We start from the raw sequence: 27,088 nt of genomic DNA, 5'->3' as shown, positions 1-27,088 counted from the left end.
AGTGGCTCTTTTTGTGCCTTCTTGCTCATACATATTTCTATGTGTGGCAGAAGTCAGTCTATTTGCTTTCATTCTGCAACATTACTTGGGAAGCAGGCAGGCCCTCAACTATTTCCAATTCATCTGTCTCCAATGGTGGCCACCGTTTACCAGGAAGAATTTAACAAATGTGAAAGACCCAACTTGTTAGAGTCAGATCTCCACTAAATGAGCTCCCTCAAAAAGGTTAAGTGATTTGTCCATGGTCACATAGCTAATTGATGGTATGAGTTTAGAATGTAGTGTTTTTTGTTAAATCTTTCCAACCAATGGTTACTGATTAGGGATGCTTACCCCAATTATCTAAGAAACTTAAAAAAAAAGATGCACATGTATGTGTTTAGCCCAGAAAATTCTGATTCCATAGGAGAGCTGGGGTAGCAGCACAGGTGGTTATGTTTTTAAAATATCTGCATAGGTGACTGATGCATACACATACATACACACCATGGAGAATTACTGGGCTATTTCGTGGATACAAAGAGGCACATTTTCTATGGGTGCAGCCCTGTGGCCAGTACTGGACACACTCTACATTATTTAATCTTTACAACAAATTATTGATGAAATATTCTTAGTATTTCACAGATCAAGAAATGGGTGCAGAGAGAACTCCAAAGTGATGGCATACAAATGGCAAGACTGAGATTCCAGCTGAGCGTCTTCTCTCTCTGTAGACCCTGCTCTTAACCATGACTTCCTGCTATAAATATAGGATGTAAAGTTGCTCAAAGGAATTTATGCTGCTGAGGTCTCAAACCTACAGGTTTGGATAACACCAGCTAAAATGTCTCCCTTTCAAGGGTTCTGAGTTGTGACAGCTATTTGGAATGTTTTAAGACTAACTATGCAGAGCAACTGAGTCTTACACATTGCTCTAGAAATGCAAAATGGTCCAGCCATTTTGGAAACAATTTGGCAGGTTTTTGTAAAATTAAACATATATTCACTGTATGACCCAGAAAACCTACCTATATTTGCCCAAGAAAAAGGAAAATATATGCCCACAAAAAGATACGTACACAAACGTTCACAGCAGCATTATTTATAAGAGTCCAAAACTAGAAGCAATCTACATGTTCACGATCTGGTGACAGGTAAGTAAACTGTAGTATACCCCTACTGTGGAATATTACTCAGCAATTAAAAGGAATGAAATATAATACATGGAAAAACATGGCTGAATTTCAAAAGTTCTATGGTTAATGAAAGAAGTCATAAACAGAAGACTACATACTACATACTTCCATTTACATGAAACTCTAGAAAAGGCAAAACTAATGTCAGATGGTGCCTAGAGCAGGGTGGGTGAAGGGAACCGAGTGCGAAGGAGCCGGCGGGAAGTTTTAGAAAGAACTGTTATATATCTCTGTGTGCCACAGTGATCACATAGCTGTGTAAAATTACCAGTATTCATCTAACTATATACTTAAAGTGGGTGCATTTTATTGCATGTAAAAAACTCTTTAATGCAAAAAACCCCACAAGACTATGCAAATCCCAAAGATAAAAAAAAAAAAATAGTCTACAGGCTGCTTATGGCCCACAGACTTCTAGTTTTCAAATGCTGGTCTCAGCAGAGAGATTCCATGTTTGCTGCCCCTGAAGAAATACAAAAGATGACAAGAAGTCATTCATCATCCTCCCCAGGGCTGGGCTCAGGAAGAACGACGGAGCTCACATTTATCCCTCTATTCCAATTCTGTCTCCCCCTTCCTAAGATGCAAAACGCTGCCATGCTGCCCCCTGGCTGTTCAGGATCCCCGTGAAGGCACCCCATCCACACTTCACTCCTGAGTCATCTCCAAGCCGACCCCTCCCTTCTGTCCTCCTTCTAGCTGCCTTCACTCAGTGGCTTCCCCTCCCTGCTCTGCAAGGTACACAGCAATTTCTCCTGGTGAGCAGATGACCAAGCAGGTGCCCAAGGTCATCTGCTCATCTGCCTGGCAGAGACGCTCAGTTACTACTTTCCAATCAGTCAGGGAAAAGAAGGACATTTCTGGAACCTATCCAAGGATAATCCCAGATGTATGCTCGGACATATATTCTGTCATCGGTGTTATCATCAAGCACCTTAAACCTAATATATACAAGTGGCTTGAATGGATAGTAGAATAGTACAAGCTCAGAACCTAATTGCCAAAACTCAGAGTGTTCCTCAATCTTAGGCTCAGAAGCTCTAAGACATGTTAGAGGAGGCCCTTTTATTTTCTGAAAAACAGATGAATAAATGCCAATCACATTCTGCTGGCCTTCCCCAGCCCTCTATAACGTCATAATAACTTGATTTAAATAAAAACACCACTAACTATAATATCAGATTGATGTCAGGAGTGAAAGCTACAATGTTAAAGGAAAAAGGCAGAATGTAAAATCGTATTTATACTAAAAGCCACATAAAGAATAATTTCAAAATATGAATAAAACCTAAAAAAAAAAAAACAGAGAAAAAATAACTGCAGGGATGGTGTTCTGATTTCTTCTTTTATCTTTAAAAATGTTTCCTTTTGTTTTGACATTGCTATTTGCGTAACAAATAAAAATCAGAAGAAAAAAGGAATCACAAGAACCCGTCACTTGCCAGGAGTGTACTTCCATGGCGCCCGTCAGGCAGTCTGCAGGACAGGGCTCACACTTCCGCCTCCTCCCTGGCTGCGCTCTGCCGGGTACCTGCAAGTGTTTCATCAGCCCTTCAGTCATGCTTTTGAAGACAGCCCTTCTTCCAAGGCTGGATGCATCCCATTGGCAAATGGAGAGAATAAAATCCACAGCAGTGGATTAACAGGGCAGGGGGGCACCCAGAAAGAACTCCAGAGCTGGGGATGACTTTCATTCTGAAAAATATTCTAAAGTGATACCTTCACAAGACATATGGTTAATATATTTTTTTTCCCTCAAAGCAAAACTGGGTTAAAAATTTTAAGTTCTATTAAAGTAAAATTACTTTTAAAAAGAGTTGCAGTATGCCCAAGCTGGTTTCATCAATGTGGTGAGGTTTTATTTGATTTCAGCTACTCCATGCTTTCTGACATGTGAACTCCTAAAATCCTAAGGGATATAGCCCTCCTCCCTGGCCCCCCGCCCTCCCATTCTCAGCAAACCTGTTCTCAGCAAGTAATCTGGTGATGTCATACTCAGCAGAACTGAAAAACAAGTCACAACCACTCCATGTAGCATGTGAAGAGGCAACAGAGCCTTATGATCAAGAGAAGAGGCATTTGGGGAATTGGCTCAAGGCAGGGGGAAAAGAATTCCTACCTTTTAACGGAGGTCTTGTTTACCTACATACATAGCTTGTAATACCTTTCTTAGAAAAACACTGTGAAACCCATGGAGGGTAAGTAAGAACTTGTAAAAGAAACATATGAATGGGTTATGTAACAACCATAAAAGGAACTTGGTTCTTTAATAAGGTTCTTTCTGCCTACAGTACCTAGTATATAGACAATAAAGAATAATGATGGTGGGTGGGGTATTAACTCAGTGGTACAGTGGTTGCTCAAGGCCCTGGGTTTGGTTCATAGCACCACCAACCTAACCTAGCCTAGCCTAACCTAACCTAACCAAACCTAACCTAACCTGACCAAACCAAGCCAAGGCAAGCCAAAATAAGACGAAGAATAATGATAGAGAGAAAACCTAGACAGTAGATGTTTCCAGTTACTTTCATGTAGGTGGGGTTTCTCCTGCAAGTGGTGAGTGGAGGTGATCGTTGTGTATAATGGCTGACATGTGCTACAGAGTGACTTATGGTTCTCCTGTTGGTATGGGAACATCTGAAAAGGAAAGGCAAAAATCAGAGACTTGAAAGCCACCAGCTGATCAGAATTACTGGCCAAATCTGCTTTGCAAGGTACTATATCTCCTTTTCTTTGTTCATTCTGTTTACTGTGCCTGGAATTCCTTCTAACCCTGCCTAGGCAAATCCTACCCCTCCTTCAAGAATGAACACAGAAGCACCATCTTCTGAACCCTGGCTGAACTGCTCCAGGCTGGCAGTAATCTCCCAACTGAGAACCATGCACTGAGGTTTCTGATCACTATTCATGCTAATTAGCATCTTTCCTGAGTATCTGAGTACGATGTGAGTTTCCTAAGGCAAGAGTATCCTCCACCCCTACGTACTCAGCAAAGTGCCTTGCACATTTTTGTGAAATGAATCACCATTTTCCTAATAAATGCTTCCCAGGATAAGAGCATTTATGAGGGGAAACTAGTTTCTGTAGGTAAGTGAACTTTATTGATGGGTGTTAGACTTTTTCCCACAAGGGGCAGAGAAATGAAGTATATGAAATGAATGTGAATGCCTGGCCCTCAGGAGAGGGCTTATGTGAAGCTGCCATGTATTACGGGCATATCTCAGCACCGGCATATCTCATCCGCCTTGGTGGACTCCGTCAGTGACTACAGAGGCTGTGGCGGACTTTGTCAGGCAGTATTTGAGATGGCCCTCTAAACCCTGCCTCACTATGTTACTAGAGGGACACTTAAACCTCAAAAGAGGACTCATCTAAAGAAACAGGCATGTGAAATTTTGTTTTCCCTAAGGCCCCCATGCCTTGTGTCCGTAAATCATAAATAATTTAAATAATAACACTTAAAACAAGACCACCCAGGCATACAGGCCCAAGGGTTGAGCTATAGAATGGTTTGTACAGCCCTCTTATCGAGGGCAATTTTAAAGATCACCCACAGTCTTGAGTTGAAAACGGAGCATGGGCTACAGCACTTAATGCTGCATCTCATCAAAGTGCTTATTAAATTCAAATGAAAAAGTAGAAGATGATGAAAATTTATACTACAAAAACTTACACCACAAATTATCAGAGTCTGGAAGGATTTCCTACTACAATAATCAAACTGGGTTGCTAAATATATGTAAGCAGTGATCTACTGCCCACAGAGTCTTTTACTAGATTAAAAAAAAATTCAAGGTTCATAATAACCACAAATTAGGAAGCTCTTGCTCATAAGTGAATCCAGTATTACAATTTGGGAGTTGCAAGTATTTGGACTGAGGCATTTTTTTTTCATACTCCCCAACTTGTTTCTTTTCATATATGGGTAAGAAACCATGAATCAATAGTGGGTAGTGGGGCTGGGGATGTACCTCAGTGGCATAGCACCTGCCTCCAAGTACAAGGTCCTGAGTTTGATTTCCGGTATCAAAAAAAAAAAAGTGAGTAGCCATAAACAAAATAGGACATGATGCCCAGAACCCTGAGCAAAACTGTTTTCAAAGCGAAGCACGTTTGTGTGTGGTGGTGGTGGTTGTGGGCAGGGTTGTGAAGGAGACGGCCGTTGTACAAACAAGGGTTGGACTTGTCTCCTGCTGGAGTCAAGGAATATGAGAGGGAAGAATCTTTCTAATAAAGATAGTCTAGTGACAAAGGGAATTGTGACAGAGCTGAGAGTCTAAAGCCATTATTCACCTGCAGATCCAACAAGAGGTTCTGAAAAGTAACCAAACAAAAAACTTCAAACAACATGAGGATGATCAATAAAGGTATTATAGAACAATGGAAAGGAAGCAACATTCTAAAGATTCAAAGGAAGCATGAAATTTTGAAATTATGTACTAGAGAAATAAAAAAACGTTTTGAACACAGGCATCCTCAATTAAAACAGGCAGACCCTTTGCACAGCGAGGGCAGAAAACAGTAAGGTAGGAACTGATAAGACTAAGATAAAAGCGTAAGACATGAAGCAGTAGATTCAGGGAAACCATGCTGCAAAGAGTACAATTGGTGATCCTGCAAAGAGTGGAATAAATGACTTTGGAGATTAAATAGAAAAAAAAAAATTAAATACATGACAAATATGGAAGACTAGGTTAAAAAAACAAGTTTTAATGTGACAATCAAATGTTGTGGAATCCAAAAAATTCAAAACTGAAAAAATAATAAATGACATGATGAAAGAAAACTCTCCTGGGGTTTAAAGTTTCAGATTTAAAGTTACTACAATCCATGCAAAGTGAGCAAAAAACCTTATCTCTGGAAATATTTTGGAGAGATTGTTCAATCCCAATACATATAAAACCCAACCTAAACAAAACCAACAAGTTCACTACTAGTGATCAAATCATCACTGTGATCAAATTCATCACAAATTCGTCAGGTCAGAAATTGGTCAACCCATCTGCTACCCTGAAACATTGAAGGCCAGAAGACAGTAGCTTCACATCTGGATTCCTAAGAATGGTAGGGTCGGCTGGGGATATAGCTCAGTGGCATAAGTGCCTGCCTGGCAAGTGCAAGGCCCTGAGTTCAATTCCTGGCACAAAAACTAGAACAAAAAAAAGAATGGTAGGGTCTAAAGATCTAAAATATTATATCTAACCCAAAATATATGGGTACAAACACACATACAAACACGTGTAACATATATACAATTGGTGGTAATTCTTATATGTGAATCGGAATATATCTAACTCTTATACTTGTCTCAAAACAATTACTTGACTATATATCCAAGTCCAGCATAATGCTAGCAAATTAAGAACTCAAGAATGGGAGAGTCATAAATGAAATGAGAAATTATCTTCAAAGACTCTACACTAAGAAAATAATATAATCTATGAATGAAGATATACAATATGAGCGATAAGGTAGAAAACATTTGTGTTTAACATAGAGAAAATATTCCTATGAGGCAAAATATGTATTACACAATCACTATGAATAATAATTACAAAGTTTTTAATAACATGGGAAATGCTTTCAATATAATCCTAACACAAATAGCAGAAAATAAACTTGTATATGTTGTTTATAAATAAAATACACACAAAAAGCTAGAATCAACTATGATAAACTTTATCAGTTGCTACCATTAGCCAACATGATTATGAATAATTTTCTCTATTTCTTTACAAATTAACATTTTAGCTATTATATAAAAATATAAAAGTCCATATTCACATGATAATGTGATGTTTTGATAGCTCCCTATTTCTTGATAAAATTTTTTTCTACGAAGTTTTCAAAAGCTATTACAAGAAATTTTTAAATTTTGAAAAAAAATACAATTACAAAGCTATGTGATAAGTTTAAGATACAATACTGAGGCAGAATGTGGTGGCACACCCTTGTAATCCCAGCACTCTGATAGGCTGAGGCATGAGGTCATCAAGTTCTAGCTTAGCCTGATAACTTAGCAATTTAGTGAGACCCTGTTTCAAAATACACAATAAAAATGCAGGGGATATTTCTCAGTGCACAAGTCTTGGGTTCAATCACCAGTAACACTACCATTCCCCCCAAAAGAAAATAAACAACAAAAAACAATATAGCACAGTACATGAATTCATGGCTGAAAGCTGGGAGTACTTAAATTGCTTGCTTCAAGGTAGAATAATTAGGATGAATTTTTCAAAATATAATTAACATTACTATTAATTACTATTTTTATAGGAAAAATATGATTTAAAAAGAATGCCACCAAATAAAACATGTTAGTCATATCTTCAGTATGGTATCAGGAAAAGAAATCTTTCTGATGCCAGAAATCACCTTCTGCCCAGGTTCCCAAAAACCATTCTGGTTGACTTTGATGTTCCAGTGAGTCACTATTATTATAATTCAGGGTAAGCTCCATCAGGGCAGGGCTTTCTTTATGTTTTATGCTCTATCCCCAGCACTTAGCCCAGTGTTAAGGTAACTGTAAGTGCTCAAGAAATACTTGGCAAATGAACAAATGAATAAAAGAAGGAAAGACCTTTTCATTTTATAGGTACATCTTTTGGTTAAAAGAATTTTTTTCATTCACCGAATTTTTATAGCACCCCAATGTTGAAAACTGGAAGGATAATGCGTTACAGGAATTCTCTTCATTCATCATAGATCGCAAGCTCCATGGAAATCCAGCCAGAGTCCAAACCTGGTGCCATATTTTTATTTCTCTTTTTCCATTTCAAAAGAAAAAGCTGTAGTTAATTCTAATTTTCCTGCAGGCAGAAGGAAGGGGAACTTTTTATGTGTGTGAAAGAATGGCACACCCCCAGCCATCTGAGGACAGTTCCTCCCAGGAACACCTGTTTGCTCTAATTGAAGCCTGTCCAAATTGAGTCCCTGGGATCAGGAGCTTGCTCTTCAAATGTCCCACTATTCTACAATATTTATTCCCCACCTGTCTGATGGCCGTGATAGCTTGGGAATGCTCCAGCCAGGGAAAGCTGTTTCTTGGCCTGACATGGCAGAGCTAACAGCAGCTAATGTCCACCCAGAATCTGGTCTAGATCCAGTCGCCCTTGAGTTAAAAAATGCTTCTTATTTTCCCAGTCCATTAGGCTTAGCAAAAATTTTTAACGAAAAAGAGGTGAGCTTTTTCATCTTCATACTAACATGCGACAAAACAAACTTATACCTTTCAGTCTTTGTTTCTTAAAGCTAATTTATCAGTTTCCTACTCATATTTAATATTCAGTATTCTAGTCATATTAAATAGTTACCTGGCACTAAAAAGGAGACTGAGTAAACTAATTTATTTGACAAGAAAACTTAAAATCTGGAAGGTAAAAACGCAATAAAAACTGTCTTAAACACATAATTTAACATGCAATTTAGGGAAGGCAAAAGAGATGCCTGCATCAAAATCTAGTTATAATAGTGAAATAATGTCTTATTTAAAAAATTCTAGCCATGAGAAAGCTGTACATTTGAAAAGCTTACATAAAGCCTTATAAAATAAGAGGACCTTTTATCTTCTCCAGATACACGAGCTTTAAAATACTTTATCTATGCAATTTCAAGGCACATAAAAACCCCAGTGAATAAATAAAATGTTCTTTTTTCTTCCTCTATACAGAAGCTTTAAAAATTATCCATATAAATAGGTTGGCCTTGAACAAACAGATTAAAAGACCTAAAAGGCTGTGGCTTCAGATCAGGTATACAGAATAGAAAATGAATGCTTTTCTTTATTGGCTGAGTAAGTTTTCAACTAACTAAATTTCTATAAGTGCATTCGATGTGAAACATTTAAATGGAATATATGAAAAATTCAGTATTTTTAAGTGACAGATTTACCAAGTAATATGCCATAATAAAGTAATCTATGTACTCTGACAATGTTCTTTGCATCTATTTCATAAATCACATATACAGTATGTGTGATCAACACACAGTAGTACATCAAGGGCCATAAAGTTTCCTAAATATGCAATTTCAGTCTAATGTGTGAAGATTCTCAATAATTTCCTAATACATGAAAAAAGGTTTTTCATATTTATTTACAATTAGAACTACTGTGGTGATTCAAACTTTTGTTAATTTTAATATGTCTCAAAGAAAATCAAACATCACAGTTTTAAAAAATTCGCCATCAATTTAAGGGTAAAACTGAAGCTCTGGCATTTGTTCACTTCATGAGCAGATGAGGTTCCAAGTTGTTACTTTCCAATGCACATTCAACATAGGGGCCAAAGAGATCTTTCTAACACCCTCTTCAGCAATCAAATTATGCTGCTGGGAGCTTTTACTTGAAAGCTGTCATAGAAAGGAAAGTAGCAAACTCCACGTGTGGCTTAGGAATCAGGCGGCAACCTTTTGGCCTACTGGCCCTCAGCTGTTTCATCTATGAAGTCTTGTTTGCCCTCTCAGCCCCATGGGTTTCTTCTTCCAGGCCTCTCTTACGGCACTGACCTCTTACTGCTAGCAAAAATTATTATGTATCGTTGTAACTTACAATCCACAAACGAAGGTTCTTGAATAGATAAAGCTATGTGGCAGTACCATTTTCATTTCCAATGCCTAATATTCGATTTCACAAAGTAAACATTAAGCATTTATAGTTGAAGGAGGTGCTAAAGCTGTTACTGTTAAGATGCTAAGAACATCTTTTACCCCATCTTGGTGTAGTAACTTTGGGCAAGATTCAACTTCTAAATTGGACATGGTGGCAAACACCTATAATCCCAGCACTGTGGGAGTCTGAGGCAGGAAGACTGCAAGCTTGAGCCCAGCCTTGGTAACTTAGTGACTTAAAAGACCTTGTCTCAAAAAACAAACAAATAAAACGACCAAAACCCTCAAAAACTGGGGTTATAGCTTATTGTGAAGGCCCTGGGTTCCATCCCCAGTACTGCAAGAAAACAAATAAATGAAAAAAAAGTCAACTTCCAGAGGGTTTAATTATCTATCATTGCTATGGTTTGAATATGTCTTCCAAAGTTCATGTGTTTTTAAAAGAGTTCACGTTAGAAATGTAACCCCAAATTCATATATTACTGGAATTTGGAAGGGGTGCCTTTGGGAGATCATTAAGATTGATGATGTCATGAGATAGGAGATTTCTTGGTAGCACTGGTGGCTTTATGAAAAGAGGAAGAAAGACTTGAGCTATCAGGTATGCTGCATTTTGACATGTGATACCCTCTGCCATGATATGATGCCATCAAGAAGACGGTTACCAGATGCTAAGCAGGTAATAGGGCCATGCTTTTGGACTTCTTGCACTTCAGAACCATGAACCAAATAAGCTTTTATTCTTTATAAACTTCTCAGTCTCAAACCATGCTGTTATAGTAACAGGAAGTGGAAGACAATTAAGATAATAATGATAACACCAATTCACCGAGTTCTTATGAAGATTACCTTAAATGAAGCAATGTATGTGAATGTGTCTTATAAGCCATAAAGCCTTGTACATAGTTTAACTGTTATGATGGTCTTTAAGGACTTACTTTTTATAAATGATCTAATTCCTCCAGGAAGATATGCTTGCATTTTCAGGTTTTTAGGTTGAACTTTGTAAAACAAAAATCAAATACATATTTCTTGCACACTAACATACTTCAAATGGGCTAGACATCAAAATACTTAAATAGTAGTTAACAATGTCTTATCTCAACTTTTTTGAGAGTTGGTTGTAGACTCTTTAGAAAATGTTATGAAATTTTAATGAAAAATTCCCAGAGAGATGCATAAACATATGTATACATACAAATTTTCAGAAAATTGGAGTCATTGGAGACTCCACGAAGCCATTTGAGGAGAGGAATCTCTGCCCTGTGGCTTGAGACAGAGAATGTGATTTCATAAAAGCACTTGAGAACCTGCTTTGGATACTTTGAACTGATCTGAGAATTAAAAAGTCAACAGGTTTTATCCTCAATGAAAAATCATTAACAGGTTAAAAGATGCAGAATAGAGGGGCTTTCTCCTAGGAATCTATAAATACAGAGGAAACTAGGGTTCCTGTTCTTTCTTAATTTCAAGTCACTTTAACCCTTTTTAAAAAAGCTTTTGGTCAAATTTATCATTCCGGTAGTTTCCTATTGATACTGACATGTTAGTTCCAAAGTTCTTTGCAAACCTTTGCAAAGAAGCCAGGATACCTTTGAAAATGGATATTGGGGCCAAGAAAAATCATGATGTCTTCTTTCATATCAGTTTTCTACTTCGTCAAAAATGTAAGAGATGATTTTAAGAAAAATGCAAATAACCTCAATGCTTAGAATTTAAAAAATACTTTAATTTTACTTTTAGATATTAGATATATTTCTTTAAGAAACAGTATTGATTTTCCCCCCATGAAAGCAAAGAATTTATTTCAAAGAACTCTTTCTTAATGTCTAGATGACAAAGTCTGAAGATACACACAGTTGTTTCTTATTACGGCTTCCCTGGAAAACATTTCTGGGAAAGCACAATTCCCAGCCACTTTGTTTACAACAGACAAAACTGCTTGTGTGGTATAAATAGGAGTCTGTCCTTAAACGCTGCTGAAAAATAAAATGCAACCCTGAAAAGGAGTCATTTCCTGCTCTAAAGGTGGCTTCAAAAATTCCTAGCTACTTCAGGAATAGAACCAAAGCATAAATAATAATTATCAATTGCCGCATAATAAAAGACTAATTTTATATAAAAAAAACAAATAAAAACAAGCCACATACTCCCAAGAGGCCCTCAGAGCTGTCAGCCTTAGGTTTTCTTACCCTGCAAGATTATGAAACCCTCTTTTGTCTCCCTGCGGTTGTGATGTATATCTATAACTCCTTCTTGTTCATGCAGATAAGCCTTGCCTTGTCTCCCTAATTGCACTTTCAAAAGCAGATTCACAGTTGTTTGACTTTTGATCTGAGTAGCAGCTAGCTCGACCACCTGCACTGTGCATGAGCTGTTACTGAGCTTGCTTTGTCCCATCTTGTAACACAGCAAGCCTTTAAAAACCGATGGATGAATACGCTAACTTACAATGTGCGTGTTCAAACAAAATATGGTGATGGTAGTTGTGGTGGCGGTGGTGGCAGTGGTGGTGGCAGCAGCAGAAGAAGGGGTAGATTTGTGAAGGGAGAAGACCTAGCCCTTGATTTATAAAGTTCAGCTATTGTTCAGTGCCTCTGGCCTTTAATGAAACAGATGTGAAAGGCCTCCCTCAACTTACAATGGAGCAGACAGTGGTGTAATGGTGCAGGGGCTGGAATTGTAAAATGTTGTTTGGTGGTGGTATATGTTAATAAATAGCCATTTACAAGGGCGACTGAGGCCTCCATTACTTGTTTATAAGGAAAGCCTAGGGCTCCTTGCCTCTAGTTAACAGCTCAAGGCTGCGTTCAAAGCAGGCATTGATGGTGAAGGTAAAGTGCTCCCTTCACGCTCGACATTGCATTAAAGAATGGCAAGTATCCTGGGAAAAAAGGAAAATCATAAAAGAAAGGTGATTCAAGAATTAGGTCAAACTGTGGCTCAGAACCGAGGAAAATAAGATATTTTTCTATTGTGACTAAATAATGGACAGAAATATTCTTCTATTGTGAAGTTACATACAGATACACACACACACACACACACACCTTTGCAGTCCTAGGGATTGACCCCAGGGTCTCACACATACTAGGCAAGCACCCTACTGAGTAGAACTCCAGATCACACAGATTTTATCTATGAATGGACATGTTTATGTGTATCCAAAGTTTATTCCTGTAGGGTTTCAAATAAATGATAACCACATGAATCATACGAACCTAGATACCAACGTTGGAACCGTTCTTGGCCATTTGTCGATGATATTTCATCGACAAACTCTATGATGGGTAACATGACCTGTGGTAAAAGCACCAAGGCTTCTGGCCACAAGCAGCTTACAATCAAGAGAAGTGGTAGGACTAGAACCCCCCCGCTCCTCCTTAGGCCAGGGAGCCACTGCAAGCACTGTCATCACATTCTCATGGCCAGTTCCTCAAAAGTTTATCAAGAGCCCTTATTTGGTGCAAGAAGACTACTCTTGGCCTCAACCAAACTTATTTTCTTTCTGTAAAACTGGTCCCTCTTGCTGACTATGCTTCCCGCTTTGCCTTCAAGCAGGAAATACTCGAAATGTGCAAAATGTGTACAGGAATCTGTGGCAAGTTTATACTTTAAGCGTATTAAAGTGACTCCCTGGCTTTGCTTTATTTTTCACTAAATTGTATTTCCTGCCCTGTTTATTTCAGCTAGTTGTAGATACTGAGGAGAGCCGTATGCAATACTTTTGGGGAGATAATGGGACATAAAAATGATGTGGGAGAAAATGAAGACATGACTACTGGGGATTTCAACATAGGCGATGCCTGGTGAGAAGTGCAAACCGCTGTGAAGCACCGGAGTAGAGACATTTCCGGCTGCGAGGCTGAAGGCTTGAAGGAAAGAATGGAGTTTCATCCGAGATCCAGATACGAGACCTTACCTGGAATACTCCAAAGGTAACGTCTTTGTTGTTACCCACCCAGTATCTCTTCCCTTTCTAGTGAGAGCTCTCAGGGTCTTCTGAGAGAACTATGCTTTGCCCATTCCAGCATAGGGTCTCCTCTCTGGAACCTCTGATCTTAGATCAATGGTATTTTTATCCAACTAGAACCTATCAGAATGAACATGACTTCATGCTATAACTTTTGGTGGAACTCTTGGAAAGAAAAAAAAATTTCTATATCCAATGCCTGTCACTGAGAAGCTGGCACAATTTTGTTCCTGCAAGAGGAGCCCTGATAAAGGACAGAACCCACACGTAAGAGATCTGAGAAGAGAAAGGAAAAGAGCAAGACTCAGCACTGATGACATTATTTGAGCCCTCAGATCCCACTGTGTTTGAAATCACTTCTACCGTTGGTCCATTCAGTTATGTGAAACAATAGATATCCTTTTTGTGTGCACACAGCCAGTTTGATCTGGATTTCTGATACATACCTCTAGAAGATTCTGACTAATGGGGGTGGCAAATGGAGTGCACCCCAGGTAGAAGTCGCAGACAAAGCGAAGTAAGAGAATTAGTGAAATCAAACTAGCGTTGGAGATGGAAAGCGGTCAGCTTTATTAGGGACCTGGTGTCTGTCCAAAGGCAGCAGCAGTCAGAAGTTCACCGGCAAGTCTTGGAATGAGACTAAGGAGGACACACTTGTGTATTCAGCAGGTGACAGGGACTCACAGAAGGCTCCTGAGCAGAGAAGAAACACTGCTAGCTTTGCACTTCGGAAGGTAAATTGGGCAGTCCTATTTAGAAGGACAATGAAAGGGGAAGCAGAGGCGCAGACACCAGTTAGGAGGCTCCCCTTCCCAAGCCATCCACACGAAGGGGAAAACATCCAGGCCTGGACGCAGCTCCAGCTTTGTGGCTGAATGAGTGTACCAGCGGAAGGGAGAACAGTGACTCTATTACAGAAACCAGGGTACTAGGAAAGAATTATAGGGTTTTATTTTTAGTCATTTTTAATTTTATAAAAACTTCTAGGAAACTCTGGGAATGGAAAAAGAAAATTTTAAAAGACCAATTTAAAATTAATTAACCTAAAATATTAACATTTGGTTCTTTGTCCCCAAGGTTTTTTTCCTAAAGCAATGATGACAATAGCTAGTATTTCAAGAGCCTCAATGTCTTTTTTTTGTAAAGTACAGTACACCCTGATTATATAGTATTTGAATTTTTGCTGATTATACTGTACAGTACTATAGTTTTATGTTGTTATACATTATAGTACTGCATGTAAGAATTATGCAAATAAAAGAACCAAGATGTGTAAAAAATTTGCTCATACAATTAACTTGGTTTGGATCTTAAATCTGTTAAGTTAAGATCCTGAATCTGCTAATTCAATAATTATATTCTGGAAGGATAACATTTGAAAGCTGAAAAATAGCTTAGTGCTCGTGTTACACTGATTTCAGGTGAGAGTCCTTGTTCATCAGTAGTAACTAAAAGAAGCCAAGGAGAAGTAATGAGATAACAGAGAAAAGAAAACAAAAAAAATAAAAAAAAATAAAAAAGAAAACGAAAAAAATGAGAGAAAAATGTGAAAATATAAATGCAAGGCATTGTGAGAGAAGAAACCTTTCCAAAGCATAAAAATTGACAAGTTTGCAAGGACATTTTTTCACTTAAGTCTTGAAAATTCTCTTGAATTTTAGACACTGTAATATGAACAATTAAAAAGAAAAGTTTTCTGAGCAGAGTTGGTGGGGGATAAAATTTTAAAGAAGCTTAAACATCTAGTCATGGCTTATTTAATAATATGTCTGCATGAATTATTTTTTCAGGGAGTAGAGAGTTTTCTGAGGTGCTCTGGGGCCTTATTTTCTCATGTTTCTATTTTTTTCCTTTCAGTGAATTTTCTGATTATTATGTCATGAAATTTTGTTTTATTTTTTCATAGAAATAAGAGTGCTTTTTATATTTTCCTTATTAATATCTACTTGTATTACATTAAAATAAATTTAAAAAGCACAGTCCTCATTCCAAGGTGTGGGGCAGCAAATAAGTCTGTTTATTTAAAAAGTATTTCTACAGTTTACAGATCTTGCACTGGTATTTCTGGCAATATTTACCCTTAGAAATCATTCTGACAGTACATTTAAGCTTTCCAGATGTTTTACCTGTCACGTTACCAAGGCAACAAGGCCATGTCTAAACTGTAAAATGTGGTAGCAATGATAGGTGGCAATTATTCTCCAGGATGACTCAGAAGTAGCGCTAACAGAAATATCCAAATGAAACAGTGCTGGGTGGACAGTGGTAGCAAGCTCAGCTGCACTTCTTACATGTGCTGTGTTTATGTTCCAGGTAGTTAGAGACGACCTCTGGGCAGCTCTGGGAGTAAAGAATACCACACTCACCCAGGAAGGATGAACAGAAATCATTTCTGAAGGAAGCGCTTCGTGGGAGTAGGAAATATACATAGTGTGGGGAAGAGAAGAAATTTCATACTGAGGTCATCATACAGAAAAAGGTATTTTAAAAATATACACATCAATTCTTTCTGTAAACCTTTCGTCAACATATACAGTGTAGTTGACACATAAAGTTGTAAGATGTACTCTAAGTTTATGTCAATGGGGCTTTCCTTCAGAAACTTCTGGGACAAACATATTATTACTGATCAATGAATTATTAACTATAACTCCTAGGGGTGAAAGGAAATAGAATCATGATTTCTTTTTTTCCTAACTAATCTTTACTTCATTTGCACTGATTACTAGAACTTTTTGACCTAATAAGACTTTCTAGTCATACATAAGAAACATATTCATACATACACACACATAAACACACCATCACAGATATACGAAAAGAAAAATTCAGGCCTTCCAGTGATATGACACTTTAAGACAATCAGTTATAATAATCAGACTTTGTGAAAGTTATTGAAAAACCCACTTCTTGGTCCCACACAAATGGTCATTGTTTCATAGTCATTTTCATTGTTAACTGAATTCCACTTTATTTAAACCCTGTGTACAGAGTAAGGAAATGAACAGCTTTTCCCTAGGTACCTCTCCATCGTATGTCAACACAGAAGAAAAATTACTTTCCAGAAAAGCACCTATAGCTTCACTGTAATGTCAAGTTTTACTATTATAATTTAGAATGGGCCAATTTTCTCCTTTGTTTGCTTTCTTTTGGTAATATAGCACAGCTACATGAAAATGAAACATGACTTCTTTTTGACTGAATCAGTTGTTATCTCACTAACCTAGGCCTGTCTCAAAACTTGTTATGTGTTGTATGATTCCATAAATCACGTATTGTTTTTCAAACTTGAACCCAAATATTGGTTATATTTCTATTTAAATCATATTGTCTATTGGTTGCTTTCTTACTATCGTTTCTTTTCCTTTTCTTTTTTTTTTTTTTTTTGGTGATCAGGATAGGTAAAGTATTTTTATTATAAATTTCAGGATCTAAAAAGTAATTTGTTACACTGACTAAGATAAATCTGAGATGACTTCTTATCCAGCTTGTGGGCCCTGCAGTCACTGTGGCCTGCAGGAATGGAAGGACACAGTTCCACCCCTCATGGAGGGATGCCCACTGTCTTTTCAAATGGTCAACAAGGATTAATCAAAATTGTAGAATCTTAGCTGGGTGTGATGGTGCATGCCTATAATCCCAGTACTCAAGAAACTGAGGCAGGAGAATTGCTTTGAGTTCAAGGCCAGCCTGAAACTACATAATGAGACCTTGTGTCCAAAAAAAAAGCTGTAGAGTCTTTAATAGTATCTTTGAGAATTTGTGAATTCCCACAGTACATTTTTATGTACACACTTGCTACTACATTGAAACATTTTGAAGACAAGGATAAATGTGATTTCATTTCAGGGTTCCTCAAATGAGAGGCTACAGTATACCCTTTCCATCAGTTTTATAATCTAAAATTGATTACCATTGAAAAGTTAAAAACACATAATTTTTTAAGATAAAATAATTCCTTGGTTTGGTACTCTGTATTTATTCTCAGTCACACAGAATGTATCACATGAGAAAAGATTTGTATTTTATGTAGATAAATAAATACAGTGCCTAAAGAGGACATTTATTTCTTTTACACATTTGTGAAGGTTACAGATGAACACATGGTTCAATATTGTACTGTTTCTTACATCAGAATCCCCTGCTGATGTGTGGCAGAACCACATAGTTTTGTTAAGAACAAGAGTAAGGAAACACAGCTTCTCTTGCTGAAATAAAACCTCATCAGTGCTGGAAGCGAGTGACACATGAACAGAAGGAATATAACAGAGGATGCAAAATCAAAGTTTTAAATCAAAAATTGAAACATAATGTTCCATAACCTGAAATAACGAAGTAAAGGAATAGGCAAAAGATTTTCTGCAGTTTTCCCAAGTCCAAAATATACGGTAGAGCATGTGGGACAGGAACTGGAAACAGAACCAAAACCACTGCTATGTATTTGGTTCTCAAAGATCCAGGTAGGCAATAGCAATGTCAAAAACACCTGCATATCCCGGCTGTGCCCAGTGAGAAACACTGCCACATGTACACACAGGTGGCTGGCTAGAAGGGCTTCCTTGGCTCAGACAAAGCAAGGTGATGTTCATCTGGGGCTTTTTATTTCTGCTCGAATCCTACATATATCCTAAAAGGAGGTAAGTCAGTGATTGACTGAGTTACCTACAAAGAGAAAGCAGAGTAGATTTCACCAGAGTAATTTTCTTCTCTAGGCTTCTGAAGCCACCGTGCTAGTATGATTTCCCTACAGCAAGAAAGCCCAGTCAAAGGTGGAAAAGTTGTTTGTGCTTCTCCCCCTCTAAATGACTTGCAAATTTATTCAAACACAATACGAGGGGATGCTTTATTTGTTGAAATAACTGTCTGCAGTGTCCTGGGCTAAAGGGTGAGGTACATCAAGCAGAAACATGGGCAGAAATACATTGGTTTAGAAACTCATAAATCCTTATTTGAATCTGCCAACCTGAAAGCTATGTAGACCCTGAATAAACTATTTTTCCTAAATGCTACATCTGATTAAGCCATACCATTAACTGACAGCTGAACTTTAACATTAATATGATATTATTGAAATAACCACATGATTTTTTTTACACTAAAAATGATGAATGATTTCTGGACAGCTCAATTGACATAAAGCAGAAGGACTCTTTAATGAGATTTGGCAAAATGGAGACATATGCAGAATATTCGTTACAGCTCACATCACTGGGGCCCTCCCTTGGAAGCTATAGAGGTTTTTCCTCTTTCTTTTTTTTATTGTCTTTAGGCACTGAAGCATTCCTTTCAATCGCCAGTTTCTTCTCTGTGCATCCTGAGTTTTTATGAGGCGATTTACATATTACTCTTAATCAGAGAATTTGGTGGTTTATAGTCCTGAGTTGGGACAACGTGTGCAGGAAAAGGAGGGGTGGTAGAGACACTTGGCTGGCAGTATCCCAGGAACTTCAGGCTCACTACCGATCAGGCTGATAGAGGAATTACATCAGCCTTGAAGAAGGAATAATTATACATTTAATTGGTTCTTAGGCAATAAATCATAGTTTTAGCAAATTCCTATATATGGGTAGAGGATCAGAGAAGGCTTTTGTTATTTTTAAATAGTTACCTCTATAGTATCAACTACAAAGATTTTCTTTTTGGAAATTCGATTAAGCTCTTCAGAGGTCTTTCTCAGATTGCCCACTCACTTCTCCACACACGATTCCAAACTGGCATCATCATGCTGGATGACAAATAATACTCTTATTTAGTGGATTCTGAGTGTAAAATAATTCTGCGCTGAATATACTAACACAGAATATTACCTACCTTCCCTCATTTATCTTTTTATATTCTCCCAAGTATTTTCCATCAAAGTTTAGTTACATATGTAGAACACAAAGGTTTGTTTGCTGGTACATATGAATTTAGATCATTCAGATAATCTTGACATTTTGTAAATCATCTTAACTATCGACTTTAAATGAAAATGTTTCCCTGAACAATGTCCCTTTGAGAAATGAAAACGAGGCAACAGAGAGCAAAGCTGATACCAAGTATGCTCATGACGTCGGCAGGCCTGTGCTCCCTCTAGCCAAACAGAAAATAAAGTCAGTCTGCTTCTGCCATGGGGCCTTCCTCAGGCTATGAAAAAATACTTCATGTCTAACCCTAATTTTTCCATAGCTTGAGGTAACCCTCCTAGCTCAAGCCTTGTCTCTAATCTGAGTTACTCAGTGTATGTCACCATCCAAGCAAGAGTTAAAATCAGTGCTGTGTTATTTCAAAAGGGTCTTGACATAGGGCACAAAAAGCAGCAGCTCATCAGCCTGTAAAAATTGCCACTGCTACTGGATGGGGAAAAGTTAAAAAAAAAAGACAGAAAAGAGAGAGAGGAAGACTGGTTCCTACCTTGCTCTTACCTTCGCAACATCCCTGTCAGAACTCTGGAGCTTTTCCCCAAGTTTGCATCTGTTTCCCGAAGCTAGGAGAAGAAAAGTGTGGTTAAAACAAAACAAAAATAAATTTCATGCAATTAGATTATTTCTAAAGCACATGGAGAGCAATGACTTTATATCATGAGAGAAAATCCAAACAATACAAAATGCTTATATGCACAAACACAAATGCATTTATGACACTTCATAAATTGAAAATTTTAGATTCAGAGAATGACATGCGGGAGGTAATCCAAGGAGCTTTAAAATGGATACTTGAACTGGATATAAAAGCAAATGTCTCGCAAGCTGACAAAAGTTCAATATATGCCTGGTAATTGATCTCTAATGTAGAAATATGCAAAGTGCTAAAAATAAAAACAGAAATGAAATGAAGCAAGGAAGGATGAGACATCAGTAATTTTGAATCCTTGCTCTCCAAGGCTGGCACACTCCAAAATCTCCCTCAAGAACTTTCTTCTCGGCCATAGAACTAATGGAACATCTACCCATGGGCATTTGAGATGGGCACAGACAGCTTCTGTTCCAGTCACTGCCTACCCTCTGGCTCTTCATAATCTTTGCATCCTTGTTCACCCCAGCCATGTTTATACACACGTACTTGTATCTCTCGTATGTCACTGTTATCATCTGTATGTTCCAAAGACCTTCTATGTCTGCTCTTTTACTGACCGTGTGAAAGACTGTGTCACTTCTACTTACTCTTTCACGTGCTCGCTGTATCTTTTCTCTGTCATGACTGAGGTTTTCCAACATTTCTTGGCCAATTTGTTCTATGGAAAAAAAAAAATCTGTGAGAAAAAAAATTGGGGGTACATGCAAGAACAATATTCAGAAGTACCACAATGACAACTGACAATTAGTGTAGAACTGAGGTTAAAATAGTGTACATTTCCATCAGGCATATATTTTAATTCCTGTATTTGAAAAACACAAACAATATATTGAACATAACCAGCACAGCAGTAATGATCTGGCAGTGATGTGATGTGCCCAGGACTACTCCAGCAAATTGCCAGCATAATGGTCCATTTCTTCGTCACTGTGGAATTTAGGCTTTCGTGTTCCAGGGTTAGTGTGACATTAATGTTTCTGCATCTTTCTCCCTTCATTATGACAGTGACTTACTCATGGTAGTCCATACTGATTTACAATACTTTTACGTGTCTGTATGTAACTAGCAACTGAATCCAGGCTTTCTTCACTCAGCACTAGCCCCAACCGTGTTTTAATTTTAAAATTTGAGACAGGGTCTTGCTAAGTTGCCCAGGTTGGGCTCAAACTTTTGATCATCCTCTCTCAGCTTCTCAGATGCTGGGAGTACAGGTATTCCCAACTACACTCTGTTTTGATTCAGAATAACTGTGATTTTACCATAGTTACCCTGCATAGAGACTCCTCATATTCTTGCCTACTGCAGCCTATTGGAAAAGGAACTATGTCTAGGCTTCCACTGTGTCATTTAGCTGCTGCAGATTCTTGAGTTAAGTCATTGGGTGCATTCCTTAACAAGTAGTTGAATAACACTTAAGCTGACACTGGGTTTTCATCCTAGAACTGCCAAATATTTATACTGATATAGAAGGTTAGCATACTCATGAAAAAGCCACACTGCTGAATTCCAATGAAGTCTTCCTCTGCCATGATCATCTCATCTAGACAGCATTGGGCAGTCTCTCCTTTGACTGCAGACCCTTGTAAAAGGCAGTTGGTTCATCTGAACCTGAATAAATATCCAGAAACCCTGCATACATATTTTTCAGATTCATTCTTCACTACCTAGGAGGTGCCTCACTCTACAAAAGAAGGCCGTCTACTTGCCTTTCTTATGATCTTGGCAGCTTGTCTGACTAACCCATTGTCCACCTCTCTCATTCTCTGTCTTCCTTCCTTTTGTGTGTGTCTCTTTACCCACACCTATAAAACAATCACCTCTGGCTTATAGATTTACAACAACATTCAATGGGTGCCTATTATAATAACAGCAAGTAATTTAATGAAGTCATTAAGAAGTCACCACATAGGTAATTTCACTCATGTACTGACCCAGACAACTTCTGGAGCAGTGATTAGGCCAACAGAGTCTTCTGACTATAAACTCACACTGCCTGTGCCTACATCTTAGTGCTGACGCTTACAAATGTGTGGCTTCATGTTAACTTAGCTGTCTTTGTTGTTCCTCAGTTTCTGAATTTCTAAAATGGAAATATTATTGATGATACTAGCATATCACAGAGATGTTATAAAGGCTCATTAAAATATGGGACTGGTCTGCAACAATTATAATAAGAATTTATTGACTGAGGTGGTTGATATGAAAAAAAAATCAATGGACTATAACACTTTGAGAGCTGCTCCTATCCTAGCGGTGTCTTAAACTACAAATACAACATCCATTCGGACTTTCTAAAAAAACTGATGTAATAATTAAATGAACTAACCTAAGTATAAATGTGAAAGCTGTAGGATACCACACAAACACAGGACACTGTAAGATCTGAAGCATTCAACAAATAATCACCGAGTCCCTGTTCTGAACCAGTGATGCAGAGTGTACACATACGGGCTTCCATGCAAGTAGTGAAGTTTTAGCAGAGATAAATACTTCAGCAGAGTTTATATTATATGGCACATCAGAAAAATGACTGCATATTACTTGCATAATAGAAAAATCCAACTAATAAAAAAAGGTTACATACAATATTATAAATATACTTTTGACACCATACAAACTTTGACAATTCTTCCCTGGCACATTACATTCCTGGAAAAGTAACTTGCCTTAGATTTATTTTAGTTCTTTATTACTAACTTCATATAATACATCTGTAAGGTAAACTAGTATAAGATACGTAGCTCCCCATGGTGGCATCATAAAAACAGAAGGTGAACAAGAATGAAACTTCTAGAGTTGAATTTTTGTCTTTTTTTGGACATAAAAACAACAGTATTCAATTTTGTCATACTATTTTTGCTATACTGCATTTCTTTAATCAATATAATATACTAATTTAAATTCATTTCAACTCAAAATCTGTAATACCTGTGAGCATCATTAATCCTATCATTATTTCAGCAAAGTACTACTGACAAAACACTTTATCAAGGTTGGTGGTATTATATGATTTCAAATAGATAGAAAATAGGCTACGACTATTGCATCTATAATCAGCACAGTATCCCAAGAGAGGATGCAGGGGAAGAATGAAGAAATGGAAAAATGAAATAGAGTGGAGAATGAAGTACTGAAAGGCAACCTATTCCTACTGTCAAAGTCTATCAAGTATGGCAGTGGAGAAGGCAACATTGGAAGTCAGATCCCCAATCTGGTCAGGTTTGGCAGAGGAAAAACAGTATTCTGGATGTATCTTTAGTTTGCTACTGAAGGGATCAATGGAATGAGAGAAAGAGACAGGGCTTTTTAAGGAGCCATAAGCAACTCCCACAGTCTCTTCCCTCCACGGGAAAGAGCTCAGCATCTCACGTATTAACCCATCCGGCAAGAGAAGGAATATTGGCAAGAATATACACATCCTGGACTTCAACCCCTTTCCCTTCCCTCCTTCTCCCTCCATCTCCTCATTCCCTTCTTTTTGTTTTTATGTACATGTTTGCAGTACATAACATTTACATTCCTTGTGTGGAGTTGGTATGTGTACATAACAAATCTTAATTCTGTGTTTCATCTTCTTTGCCTCCCCTCTCTCTATTTCTTGATCCCTTTCCTCCTTTGAGAAAGATCTATCTTCCTACTTCTATTGTCTATCTTTTACACTTTGGGTGGGAATATAAACTAGTGCAACCACTATGGAAATCAGTGTGGAGATTCCTCAAAAACTGAAACTGGAAATTCCATTTGACCCAGCCACTACATTTTCAGGTATCTTTCCCAAAGAGTTAAAGACACCATGTAACAGTGATGTATGCATACCCATGTTTATAATAGAACAATTTATAAGAGCTAAATCTTGGAAGCAGCCTAAATGTCATCAAGAGATGAATGGATAAAGAAAATACATTATTTACACACAGTGGAGTATGACTGCTACAAAAAAGGATAAATTTGAGTCATTTGTAGGAAAATAGATGAATCTTGAGATCATAATGCTAAGTCAAATAATGCAGACACAGAAGCTTAAATATCACATGGTTTTTCTTATATGAGAAATGCAAAGTACAAATAAAGATGATTTTCAGCTCTTTTAACTTAGGGGTTTTGATGGGGATATCTGAATCTATAGAAGGAAGAATATAAGAAACCATAAAATTTATAAATACTGTATTTATATTTCTTGAGATTAAAAAATAATGGAAAGAAAAAAAGGAAAGAAAAACTGATTTTTGTAAGCTGGAATTCCACATGTCAGCATGAGATGATAGATGGATTTCTGGAAGGAAGAGGTCCTTTCTTCTCTTTTATCCTTTCTACAAAAGTCCTGGGAATCACCCTGGGATTACAGCTCTCAAACAATGAATTGTTGTTTCTTCAATTACCCAGAATCTGGCATCTTTGGTCCATCATATTTAACTTTGTCTCTACAAACTTTGGTAAGGATGTGCTTCTCAACACATTCTTTTAAAAATGAAGACAGCCAGTTGGGTCTTCTTTAAATTACTAAGAGAAGTAAGTTTATTTCCTGGCATCCAAACACTTCAGAAGCAATTTTAGGAGAGGGGAAAGGCATTTACAATCAGCAAGGCATTGTTAGCCAATGAGGACTCCTGTGAAGTCTCGGAACACATAGGAATAGAAAGGATCTATTCTGAAGCACGTGTTTCTATATGTGCATTGCAAAATGCCAGCCAGCCAGGTGACAGACATATTTCCTAACAGTATCAAGTGCTGAATTTTGGACATGGCTTGGGCACTTCTGGTCACTGTATGCAGTCAAGGGGGGAAAATCTTGCTGCTTCAGAAAGCACAGGGAGTTACATCTTTTCCAGGAGGTCTCTGCTTGTAGAGTGGCTGCATCAGTCATTCTCACTTTGCACATGTCCTTGGGCACTGATTCTGGTATCTTTCCTCAAGCAGACAGATAATCCTTAGTATTGGCGTCACTCAGGCATAATGATTCTTTTGGGTCTGGGGAGTCTTTAGGGTTTCGTGGTCCAATGGAAAAGACAATTCTTCCACCAATTTCCATTATTTGAAGCTTGAGACATGTGAGGAACTTCTGCTTCCAGTTAGAAACCAGCATATTACATTTCACATTCTACTACTCTTTATAGAGTCTAGACTATTATGAAATTATGAGGCACAAAAAAGCAAGGAAAAAATAATAATAAAAAACCCACCTGTATTAGCAGTTCCAAGTTAGTAGCATTATTAGATAAACCTTTTAGAATAACTATTACAACTGTTAAAGAATCTACAGGAAAAAGTAAAGATAATGGGTAAAGAGATGGGATGTTCAAGATTGAATATTAAACCCTAAAATCAACTGAAATTCTAGAATGAAAAAATACAACATCTTTAATTAACTAGATGGCCCAAATATCCTTTACTATAGGAGAAAATATCATTCAAGATGAAAACAGGCTAACAGAAATTCTTCAAACCTGAGAGGAAGAAGTTAAAAAATGGTATCAATAATCTGCTGGAAGATGAGAAGTGGGCTTTTCCTCATATAATTACACTCTTAGAAAAAGAGATTATTAGAGAAAAGAATGGGATGAAGTAAATCTCTGAAGGACTAAGAGGCAAAACATACCAGATTAGATTTACAGAAAAATCAAACACAGACCAAAGAAGCTTATCAAGCTCAGAACAAGATAAATATAATTAAAATCACACCTAGTCATAGTTAAATTTCTGAAAGCTGAAAATAAATAAAAGCAATGGTTGGTGGTGGGGAAGATATCCAGGAGAATAAGAATGAGAATGAAAGCTGAATTTTAACCAGAAACAATGCAAGAAGATAATTTCTAAAGTTCTGAAAGAAAAAAAAAAAGGTCATGGAAATAGTCCATATCCACCAAAATATCCTTCAAAAATAAAGGTGAAGGTGTCTGAACCCTCCCCCTGCATTGCAGGACCAGGCCACCTGCCAAACACCAGCCACACAGTAGGACCCTGAATAGGGTGCACACAATGGACAGCAGAGACTAGTGGGATGGAAAAGTCTGAAATAGGAGCCAGCAGGTGGTAAGTTAGGTGAACAAGCATTGTGCTTAGGGACAAAGATGCATGGAACAGAAGCAGGTGGGTAGGGTTGCCCCCCTTTACAAATTTTTATTTACTTTTTCTTGTTTTATTTTCATTTCTATCTTACTTTCTTTTCCTTTGCATTTTTTCCCAGTTTTTCTTCTTTTTTTTCTCTCTTCTTTAAATGGCTAGGGAGCACTACAGCCACAGAAAACTAATCCTATCCCTCAAACCCAAGGACCAAGTTTAGATAACCCCTCAAATACTCCTTCATTCTTTCTTTTCTACCCACTTCTCTAGTTTCCCAAGACTTGCATGACCCTCCTTTGTCCTCCAGCTTTGCTTTGTCTTCCTTTCCAGTTATCCTTACCTTATACACCATCCTCCCTGAATTTCCCCACCATAGGGTAAAACCACTCTACCAAGGTGAAATTCTTTGCATACAAACTCCTAATTTATGATCTGTTCTGTTATATAACTATAGACTTTGCTCCTATGGTCAAAAGCACAAAATCAATAGCTACCACAGTCTGTCGGTTTCTAAATTGTGCTTAATGCTATTGTGATTGCTAATTGTACTACCTTAGCTAGGTTGTCATATCTGTTGTAATCAGTTGCTCTTTCTCCTATAATAATACTGGGAAGGTCTGGGGTAATAAACTCACCGTAGCCCAACACTGGGGACTGAGTCAAACTGACACCAACATCTTACTTTTATTAACTGGGAAGATAGGATCTTGGGACA

General features: G+C 37.6%; 1 protein-coding gene across 7 annotated transcripts in view; it reads right to left on the bottom strand.

Annotated features, from left to right (window-relative positions):
• Positions 1-27,088, bottom strand: part of Vti1a (vesicle transport through interaction with t-SNAREs 1A) — a 368,205-nt gene that overhangs the window by 125,796 nt on the left and 215,321 nt on the right. For 2 of the 7 annotated variants that reach the window (XM_013515814.1, XM_005387765.2), the window contains 2 exons: positions 20,901-20,971; positions 20,163-20,224 (listed from right to left, as the gene is read on the bottom strand). In XM_013515814.1, coding sequence (XP_013371268.1) covers positions 20,163-20,224; positions 20,901-20,971 — 133 coding nt within the window. The other 5 variants (XM_013515818.1, XM_005387768.2, XM_013515816.1 and 2 more) reach the window with 4 other exon arrangements.

Source organism: Chinchilla lanigera, unplaced genomic scaffold, assembly GCF_000276665.1.
Source record: "Chinchilla lanigera isolate Chin_1 unplaced genomic scaffold, ChiLan1.0 scaffold00030, whole genome shotgun sequence".
Classification (NCBI taxonomy): Eukaryota; Metazoa; Chordata; class Mammalia; order Rodentia; family Chinchillidae; genus Chinchilla; species Chinchilla lanigera.
Note: the sequence above shows the minus strand (reverse complement) of the source record. Positions and strands in the feature narration are given on the sequence as shown.